The 11,545-nt window shown below is 35.6% G+C and overlaps 1 protein-coding gene across 1 annotated transcript; it reads right to left on the bottom strand.

The window, feature by feature from the left end:
- Nucleotides 1–8,691: 8,691 nt before the first annotated feature.
- Nucleotides 8,692–9,214, bottom strand: LOC138707339 (PRL-1 phosphatase-like). Its single transcript, XM_069836626.1, has one exon. The coding sequence runs from the start codon at nucleotides 9,169–9,171 to the stop codon at nucleotides 8,692–8,694; it is 480 nt and encodes a 159-aa protein (XP_069692727.1). The 5' UTR covers nucleotides 9,172–9,214.
- Nucleotides 9,215–11,545: the final 2,331 nt, after the last annotated feature.

The raw sequence follows: 11,545 nt of genomic DNA, 5'->3' as shown, positions 1-11,545 counted from the left end.
ATAGAGTCACGTATCTGACCTACCATTTTACGATGGTGTAAGCGAACCTTCGAGCCACGGAATAATCAGAACCAAAAATATTTAAGAAATTGACAAATTTTTATAGTTCCACTAGCTCTTGATAAGTGGCACCTTTATTAGGGCGGTTAAGAAAGTGTCGGGGAAAATGATAAGCTTGTTTAATAAAAATTATTCTGACACTTGACAATATTTGCCGTTTTTCCCCTTAATCGAATGTTGTTTTACAGTCAACAAAATGTGATCAATTGTATAATGGAGGTATATTTATGTTCGATTAGCAACACTGACTATTATCTCCGTCATCTATTCATAGAAGTAATAACTGAAATAGCCACATTTACATCAGCATATTATTCATCATTATCGATTAGAGGGGCTCAGGTATACTTGAACACGGATACAAACTGAATAATGGTGTACACTGGCGTTCAAAGATACATTAGCTAGTATTTTCCGATCGTGTAAGCGAACATTCTAACCACGGGATAAGTCAGAACCAAAGGTGTAACAAATAAACAAACTTGGAAATAGTTCCGCTAGTCCTATGTAAGACTTTTATTGGTACAGGTAAAATATCTTTGGAAAATATTGATGAAAATTAAGAATACATTATTCTCATAATTTACAGTGTCAACGGTTTGCCGCTAAATCTAATGTTTTTACAATAATTAATTTTGTATTTTATAATAATGTCGATTATTAGGGATCGGGTATATTTGAACGCCAGTGTACAAACAGTCTGACATTCTCTAGTAATACTGACAAATCATTCCAAAAGAAGGAAACTTATATTTGTTTTACCTTGTGAAAATTGGCTGCTTTTGAAATATAGTACATCGATGCAGTGGATTATAACAAAACACACACAGATAATTAGTGTATATTTAAAGAAAATGAAAGGGATGCGAGAAACAATGAACAGATACGAGCCACAATTTAAATGGTGTATATATGGTATATGAAGGAAGGTTTGGAACTACAGCTGGGAAGAAAAATACGTTGGAATAAAAATAAATGCAGTGAGAGGTGCACAGCATCGTGTAATCGAATCAATGCAACATTTGTAGGCTAATAATCTATTACGCCCAGGAAGAAATTGCTCAATAGAACACATAGGCTTACGTTGAATGGTTAAATGGTGAATGTGTGTCTTATAATGGATTGAGTCACACGGAGAGAATGTCTTTTACACGGTGGAAAGAAATGCCGCGAAAAGTGTCAGCCATCGTGCAAAAATTTCAATGAAATATTTCCAATCTATCGCGCCCAAAGAGAAAGGAATGACATAACAGTATGAAAGTTTGCATAACCAAATACATTCAGTGTTTCTGCATTTTAAAAGTAAAGTTGAATGGAATACTCAGATAGAATGAACATTATACAAGCGGCCAATTAGTAAAATATGCTAGGCTTGTAAAAACTGTAGAATTACACGGACGACCCTGACGGAAATATAGTCATTCTCAATAATTCACTCAAATGCTTGTGACAAGAATAACCTACATGCACAAGTAACCTCTCATATTCAGCTTTTGTATTCTATTAGGTCTTCTAATGTGTGATAGATGGTAGGCTACACTTCGTATAATCGAGGGACGGCAGTGGCGCGCTGATATTGGGGTCTTGGTACTGCTGCGTAGCAAAATAACGAAAGAAAAGCATCGCCATACCGAAGAGAATGACACACAGAACAAGAAGAAAAACAGGTGCTTCTGTACAGGGCAGTTACCAGTATAAGTATAAGTAGTCTTTCAGACCATGATACACTTAACGGAAAATATAAAGGGATAGCGAGAGGCAATGTAGTCATAAATGCTACCATCTGAGTTGTGTGTTTGTTGTCTGTAATGGAAATATTGAACATTAGTGTGGGTATACTAATAATATGAGATGGAATATAGCACCGCTAGAAGTGCATAATATCTTGTAATTGATTCAATGTCGCATTTAATTAATATCTATTACGTCCAAAGAAATAGAAATGCCACAACAGACTATACAGGTTCAAAGGAAAATTAAAAGCTAATTATTTGCGTTTTAATGTAAGATTGACTGGAATAACAAGCTACAATGGACGTAAACAAAAGCCTATTTAATGGAATACGACTTAATTTTAAAGAATGCAGAAGTCCACAGACGAACATTGCAGTCTCAATGATATTCATTCTAAAATATGCGTGGCAAGTATAAGCTATAATATCACCGTACAACCGTTCTAAATTATAATTTGCGATATACTACGTCATGTAATGCGTGCAAAGATTGTAGGCTGCAGTTCGGATAATTGAGAGACGCTGCTTGTCCTACTGGGATATTTTTGTGCTGCGGGGCAGAGGAAGCATCGGCATGTCGAAGAGAGTAAAGGGGAAATGAGGAAGAATGGATTTATTACTAAGTTGTTTCAATTTTTATCACTTTTAAAACCATAATACATTAAAAGGAAACTGGAATGGAATAGTGGCAGTTAGTGTACAAATACAAGCTACATATTATATGGTATATGTGCGTTCAATAATGAACGTAATGGAACTCCGCGTGAAAATATAGTGGAATATAGCGACACGGAATTGCACAACATCGTGTTTTCGATTCTACGAAACATGTGTAATCTATTACTTACAAAAGTAAGGAAATGGCATAACCGAATACATATCATGTTCAATAGTTAAACCAGGACGAATAGAATAAATAGTGTACGCACTCTGTGAGTTTACACGGATCCGCCGCAACGCGGCGATGTTACTGCTAAGCACGGACTCGGAAGGAATTCACAGTAATTGTTACGCTGAATGTAGTCCTTTTTAAAAGCAAATTTCTTCCATTTAACCCGGCTATTCGTAACTTAAGAAATACCTTTATAGTCTCTTATTCATAATTAATAGCCTTCTATCAGGTATTACTATTATGAACGTTCGTAACAGAAAATATATTGGGATCTGAAAGCAATTATACGTTCAGTATTTAAATCATCTTTTTGTAACAAGTTGCCAATTCAGGGACAGAAAAACCTACGAAATGCTAGTAAATAAAAAATTGAATGATATTTTATGTGCCCATAAATGAATTAAATTACTCACCATGATTAGTTGCCTGCTACCTTTGAGAGTTTGCGAGATGACTTGACGGATTTACGAGCTTGTAAAAATCTTCGGATTTACTTTGTCCTAAAGAAGAATCGGCACTTTAAATAGTGGTAGACTAATTTCGGAATAATATCGATGATGTGTTCTCAGCAACAACCTGCTCCCGAAGACTGGATCGAAAGAGCGTCAAGATAGATCTCATCCCACATTGCACTTTCTGAACTAATCTTTTCTTTAATTTTCAATTCTGTTTGAATAAGTACGTCATATACAGCTTGGGAGGGATGGTTTAAAAAACTGACGTTCCTACCTGATCGATAGTCTTTGATTTGGGTGAGAGCTGCACAATGTTTAGACCTATTACATTCCTGTCGAAGGGCATGCATGCGGCCCGTCTCACTCAATTTACATTCACACAGTTACACACTCTCTGAATTAACTTTCACACACGATACACAGGAATCGATTTAATTTCTAAATAGCAAAATAATTTTTGAACAGGTTATTTGGATACAACGAAGACATTCTCGAACGTCAACAAAATCAACTGCAGCTTTACTCGATTTAGTTTATTCTTGTTATACTAATCTCAACATGTCTTGCAACTTTTTATGTCAACCAACAGGACTTGCAAAAATCCAGCATTATTCTACAAAACGCAAACAAAATTTTGAGCATAACATAATAAAAGCCTTGTTCTTACTTCTGATAATTCAAAAATGCATTTGTTTTCTTATACATTTTGATAAAATTCAAGACTAAAATAAAATATTAGTAAATCTAAATACCCCTATTGAAGTGTTTTCCGAGATACAAGACTTGTGTGTTCCAGCACTTTAACTCCCAGCTCAAAGCTGCCGAAACTGCCCTGCGTTAAGCATTTTTTAAGTCTTTCTGAACATATTTTGTCGTCTAATTTACTGTCAATTTAAATAGAAAATTATAATTTTGATTATCTCAATTACTCTTTAACGTTTTTTCCTTGTTTTGCTTTGAGCTGCATATAAACTTCAGAAAAGAATATATAGATGCAGCACTACTTAAAAATTTATGCTAATTTTATTCTATTTATTTTTAGGACTCCATATATATATATATTATTTACTTTTTTATTATCTGTGAACACAGTGTTTCATTACTGTACAAAACCTGATACGTTTTCGCAGAGCTTCGATCAAGAAAATATTTACAAGTAGCTTGAAATCATCTGACAAATGAGGCACTCAGTTGCAAAGTGATACAAGTGACATTTAGTAAGTTTTGAGATAACTGACTTTGAAGTTGAAACGGAAATTAAAACATCTGTTACAGGACTATGTTGCTATAAATTTACAGTTGTATATGTTGGGACCTATATTTTTTAACTTCTAAGTAGAAATGATCTATTCTAAAATAGTTTAGGTAAAATAGGGTCCTAAAGTCACTTGTATTATTTTGTCACGAAAATATTTTTGTGGAAAAGTAATGTAAGTGCAAGGGTTTTCAGTATTCTTATATTATTTAAAACAAGAATAAGGACATTGCTTACAACATTGAAACATTTCTGTCTTAACAGCACTTGAGCTTTCTTATTATCATATTATAACAAAAAATGTGTCTGTATAACCGAAAGAATCAATCAATCAATCAATCAATCAATCAATCAATCAATCAATCAATCAATCAATCAATCAATCAATCAATCAATCAATCAATCAATCAATCAATCAATCAATCTTCTTAATGTATCCAGCTGCTTGCTGACAACATAAAGTCAACTATAGTCCACTGTAGTATTTTCAGTTCTTCTTTTTCATAGTAAATTAGGGGTATTTTGATCGGTATTCATTACAGACGCCTGTTTCTAGTAGCCAGAGTTGGGGTGTAGTCAATATATACTACAGAGATGTATCTTCTCCAACTGGTACTGATGATTTTAATTTACTTCTTTTGTGATTTATGGATGGACAGTATAGAAGAATGTGTTCTAGATCTTCATCATGATTATTACACCACAGACAAGTAGGATTATCAGAAAGGTGAAATCGGTGTAGGTACAATTGAGTGACAATGTGATCTGTTCTGGCTCTTGTTAAAAATGTTTGAACATGTCTGAGCAAGTTTTTGTACATTTCCAGGTCATTCGGTTTCTTTTTAACGGACTGTAAATTTTTTCCTTTGTCAGAAGAGAGCCAATTGTTGATCCATATGTTCATGAAATGAAACTTTACTGAAGTAAAGGCATTGGATAGATATATCACTTGAAGAGGTCTTAGTTGCAAATATGTTGCCTGTTTCGCAACGTTATCGACTTTCTCGTTTCCAGGTAGACCACAATGACTAGGTATCCATTTAAATTTCATTTTCTTTTGGAGTTTTTTTAGTTCACTTATTTGTTTCTGAATTGGAATAATTCTATGTGCATATAGGTGTGGTGCATATTTGATTATATTAAATATAGCCCCCTTGGAGTCGGCAAGTATTCAAATAGATCTTTCAGAAATTTGAGTAACACACTAAAGAGCAGCATCAATAGCTAGCAATTCAGTGTCAAGACTGGAGGAGGCTGAACATGGTATGAAGTAATTTTCTTGATATTTTGGAATATAATACCCTGCTCCTGATGTTCCATCATCAGGGTTTAGAGATTCATCTGTATAAATTTGAAGGTAATCCTTATATGTGCTGCAGAGTAGTTCCATGGCATCTAACTTAAGAAGGTATGGAGGGTCATTTTTGAAATGATTTCGTGGAATTTGTAGGCCATGTTCTGGAATTATCCATTTTCATGGAGGAATTTCATTTACAACTGGAGTTTTAGCAATGAGTGTGTCTGTGTTATAGATTGGTATTTCTTCCTTGTTTATTTTTTATAAATTACATAGGATATTATCTGACAGTTTGAGGAACATCTGAGATCTGGATGAGGCTTGAAATTTTAAATGTATTTTTTAGATCCTTTTTAATACATAGTGTCTGATTGGTTGAATATTATATTCAATTTCTAGGGCAACAGTTGATGTGGTTTATGGTACTCCGAAAGAAGAGGGCTAAGAAAATTTCAAATTTTAAATGAAATTCAGCCTTAGTCGCTGTTCATTACGTCACTAGCCTCATCTAATGAAGTCACTTCTCTCTCTCTGCTAAAACATCTATGTTTCTGTTATGAAGTGCATCTGTAGTGCTCCTACAGCGAATATTCCTCCAACTTCCTCTTCCACGCACTTTTCCACGTTCTGCAGTCCTTATTATAGATCCATCCTAATGCTTCAAGTCATCAAAGAAAGAGTGGTGTATGAATAGGATGAATTAGCTATTGCAAGTTGCTCCACTTAGCAAAAGTTCTCCTTATTGGATCACTGTATCGTTGGTCCAGCTCAATGTGTGCAGCCTTTCCACGAAGATGTTTCGAATATGTAATCTATTGCCTCTCTCCATTATGGCAAATGAATTAGTCATACACAGAAGAAACGAAACAACAATATGTAAACAACGCACGTATTAGTTTGCCTCTCAGTGAAAACTCTGTATGCATTGTAATACAAGTGTAAGACCAACATGGAGCAGTAATGACTGGAACTGCACTTATATTACTTTTTCTCTGAACAGAAGTGACGTTAAAGATTTAGCATATATACTTATCTCACTTTTTAAAAAAAATTCACTTATATTACTTTGCTTCTGAGTGCCTCAAATATCCTAATTTTCACAATTCCTCTCTTACATAAGATCTCTACCCTACAACATGATTGCACGCCTGTTAATAAAATCCAATTAAAACACTCATTTTATAGTATATGAAAATAACTGCAGTCAAATCGTGAAAACTCTCCTGATTCATTCTCTGAAACTTCATTCCAAACCCCAAACAAAAGTAATGCTGCATATCTCTTACAATTTTATTTAAAATTTCCAATAGAAGATAAAAAAAAATCAGGAGCTAAGATAAATTGAGTTCTCAAATTAAAAATTAATCAATTCTTATTCTGTGGCCAATCATATTCTGAGAAGGGTAGTTTGTCTACTTCAGGTATGCTCATTCTGTGACTCCCGATTACGTTCTGTAATCACAACCTTCCAATGTAGAGAGTGCTGTTCCTCGTTCGAAGCTCGACGGATGACTGCGGAAGGCAGTTCAAGTACTTAGTAAACGTACGAACAGTGCGGGACAATGACACAGTCAAAACTTCTGTAAGCAAATGATGATTCCATACAGTGTGGGAAGAAGATTAATTCGGAGAAAACGTGAAGTGCTTACTATGTTGTAAGATACTGTCAAGAAGACTACTGAGCAACATATCTGCCACCCAGAACATGCCGAAGTGACAGGGAAGCTGTTTTCTGTAATATGTAGGCATATACCAACGTTATTATTATTATTATTATTATTATTATTATTATTATTGTGATTTTATTCTAGCAGAAATACGTGTTTTGATAAAATATTTTTCACGGATACATCGTGCACTACAGCTTCAAGAATTAAAAACACTTCATAAAAGGCCAAACATTGAAGAGAATCGTACAATTCAGAGTCTATGTTTAGGAGCTAGTTATGTAGTATGTTGGGAATTAGCTAAGGCACTAAAACCCTTCACGGATTGTGAACTTGTAAAGAGATGCATGGTGCCTGAACAAAATATAAGTAGTTAATTATATCCCTGTAGTATACTGGAACAGCTCAAATGTGAATTCACAGAACATAGATTTAGTGATTTCAGAAGTATGGAGAGTGATATTAATTTTTTTTTAATCCTTTCATAGTAAATTTAATAAAATCCGTAAGAGTGCAGTTCCAGGGCGAGTTAATTGATCTACAAAGTAACATAGAATTCAGAACTAAATGCAGAGAATATGACTTGACAAGCATACAATTATTCAAAAAATGAACAAAACGAAATATCCCAAGATGAGCTTATTCGCTGCCACTATGTTAGCTATCTTTGCCTCGACGTAGCCTATGTTTGCGAACAATTATTTTAGAGAATGAAAGTTGCTAAATCCAAACATAAGTCCCGATTAACAGATGAGTATATTTTGAGCCAGCTACGTATTGCAGGAAATTCGTTGGAAATAGATTTCCGATTGCTTGCAGAAAGGAATGCACATGTTGAATAGACCGCAATGTATGGAGGAATATGAAAATAACATTTTCTATGATATAATAATATCATAACTATATTAAACATAATAAATAATGTAATAACTGAATATTACAGTACTTATATTCTTTCCTTTTTAAAATTCAGTTTATTATCCCTATTTGTAAGACTGTAAGAACTATGCCACGGGCGGTGCTGCAATGTAGTTGCGGAGCCCAGCCCGTACACTGTGTGTGTTATGCAGTGCAGTATCATCCGTGTAATAGGCGCTTTTACAATTTTGAACATACCTGGTCTACTTGGTCAGTAGCTACTCAACTCAAGCAATTAAAATTTAATTCTCAATGGCCTGAACAAACTGAAGCAACGTCTTTCGTCCACCTGTTGAATAATAGAACCTAATGTGATAGATACAGCAAAAGGAGCTGGTCTTGCTGGTGGCCTCTGCTTATTGCAGACAGCATGCTTTCTTGTGACCATTCTTCAGTTTAAGACCAGACAGGACGTTATTTCTCGAGGTAAGCCAGCTGCTTCGCATTGATGGCACCACGTCTCTTCTGCCTAATGAAGTCCACTGCATCCTCATACTTCATCCTCAGCTCAATAAGGGCAAGTGCCACCATCACAGGTGCTCGGCCCAAACCAGCAACACAGTGCACAGCCACGCATGAGTCTGGATTCTCACGGAACCTCTTCTTCAGCAGCTCGAACCTTTCTTCCACGATCTGTACAGGAGGAGGTGTGCCATCATCGAACTCTAGGTCGGTAACATTGATTCCTTCATTCATCAGTTCCTCAATTTTGTAACTAGGCTCACAAACTCTGGCTACGTCTCTCACTTTGTGTTTTTTCAGTTCCTGAACGTAGGTGTGGATGTTCTGATCAGTTGGCGGATCAGTGATGAGGAACTTCATGTTCTTGTATTCGATCTCGCATGGAGCTGGCCGGATATCTTTAAGACGCATGTTGGTGCTGCTCATTGACATTTCACTATGATGACGCAACAGAGTAAAAAAATATATATATTATGTCGAAGGGCAAAGAGAGTACACGCAATAAACTTAGAGGAATGATTTACTATATAACCGGCCACATAATACACTAAACATATCAATCAACGCAGCAGGAGTGGTATTCACCAACTCGGGCACAGCACTTTCCCAGTATTGACCATGTATTTTTTCATGAATAACATTTTTTTCTTTTATACAGGTTTCTACGGACTTCCTGACTGTCTTGTTGAGTAATTCCACATTTCGCGCTAATGTTGGCATTTGGTTCACTAACAATGTGAGTAGTTCATCATCACTTTTCGTTTCAGAGTTTCCAGCAATGTTAAGAAGGATCTGCTTCGTAGTAAATGCATATGGAGGAAATCTATCGTCGAAAGATGGTCATCTGAACTGAGTGAAGACAAAATTTCGAAGTGATGTTCCAAGGGGTCTTGGGTGAGTTTCCCTGTTAGGATATATTTGTATCCTTTGCTCCGGAGCCATTCGCTCATTTCTAAGGTACTCTGCAAAGTTGCTACTAAACATTGTTGTAGCAGACGCAAATGGTTTGGTTGTAGTTGTGAGACACTGAAGAAAATCAGTAAGGAATTAGTGATCAGAAGAGCCTTTATAAAGAGCCTTAGTAGAAATGTGTGAATTTAATGCGGCGGCAATACAGTTTAAATGCCTTGCAAATTCTTCAGTGCCCTCACTTCCTTCGAAATCCGATGACCCTAATTCTCGATAAAATTTGAGGCCTTTGGCGACACTGTTGCTAGAGAGTTGGAACGCGAATCTGGTGGGATCCATTCTCTTAAAGGAAGAGAGATATAAATGAGCTGTTGTCAAACTTGGGACAAATCCTACACATTCGCACATCCAGATTAGTCTTCCTTAAAAAGTCTCCTATAAAAACTAAACTTGATATTTTTCTCCTTGCAAGAGAGTTCGATTTGATCATGGAAATTATTTCTTATGCATTTCAGTATGTGCACAAAATCTGAGAATGCCCGTATCTTTCTTTTTGTCGTCGAACGGATTAGGAATATAGTATTATGCTGGAAATTTTTTCCATTGATTTCTAAGACTTCCAGGCCTTTCTATTTGTTTCACTGCCATCACAAGTGAAACCGACTACTCTCGTCCCAACGGCTTCTAATTGTAGTATAACTTGTATAAGAATTTTAGTGAGAATGCCATCTGGAGTAGCGTTTCTGCTAGCTTAAATAGCAATCAGTTGAATCTAATCTTGCATAAATACTAATGCATGATTTGCTAATTATTTCTTTTGGACATCAGACGTGAGATCTCCGAAATCAACAAATACGTCCACTTTAAGGGAATAATTATTAAATTGAATTTCTTCTTTGAATTTGACCTCATCGAATATTACTACTCCCCAACGTTTATTTTCATATATTTCATCATTTCGGTAAATCAGGGAAAATGTGAGGTACAATTCTTGGTTGTAATTTCCAACGCACTCGCGGTATTGCTGTCTTATGACGTTTTATATTAAAACAGTTTGATCGGTTAATTACCGAAAGCTGCCTACTTTCCGCGGAATCGCTCTGGCCCACTTTCCAAACTCGTCTTTTTCTTTGGAGATGAAAAGAAATGTCTTGTTACACTGTTTCTACTGTATTCCGATTTACAACCCGGAACAAAACAGCAAGGAATTTTTGTAATTATTTCGTAAACCACCACACAATATTCTTTTGTCACTGGTTAATTCAAAGCAAAACAAATTGAAGACATTTACATAACTCTCAACAACAAAGCATATTAACAACCCCTAGCGACTTTCATCATTAAACGCGCGAGAAATATATTTTCGAGGTATCTGACTTCAGACAACAGATGGATCCTAGCGATCGAAGCCCCACTAGCTGTCAGGTTCACCACCGACAATGGGAAAGCATAGCATTGCTTACACTATTTCTTCTATTAGTCCTGATTAAACTGTGAATGTGTCGCTTATAGAGGAAAATGCTAATATAGGCCTACTATGAAAATAAAATCCGAGAGAAGTGAAAACCATAGTGCAAAAATGTCATTAAAACATTTGTAAACTATTACGCCCAAAGAGAAGAGATGCAACAACAGAATACAAAGGTATAATGACCACTTAGAGGGAATATTTGTTTCTTTGTAAGAGTAATATTCTATGGAATGCCGAGGTAAAGTCGACAAATACACGTAGACAATTAATAGAATAAACCTGGCATATAAAGAATGCAGAACTACAACGACGACTCTGTCAGAATGATGTTCATTTCCACAAATATACTCAAATATTGTGACAACTATAAGATATTGTCTATGACCATGTAACCGCTCTAATTGAGATTTTGCAATCTATTACGTC

This window comes from Periplaneta americana, chromosome 10 (assembly GCF_040183065.1).
Source record: "Periplaneta americana isolate PAMFEO1 chromosome 10, P.americana_PAMFEO1_priV1, whole genome shotgun sequence".
Taxonomy (NCBI): Eukaryota; Metazoa; Arthropoda; class Insecta; order Blattodea; family Blattidae; genus Periplaneta; species Periplaneta americana.
Note: the sequence above shows the minus strand (reverse complement) of the source record. Positions and strands in the feature narration are given on the sequence as shown.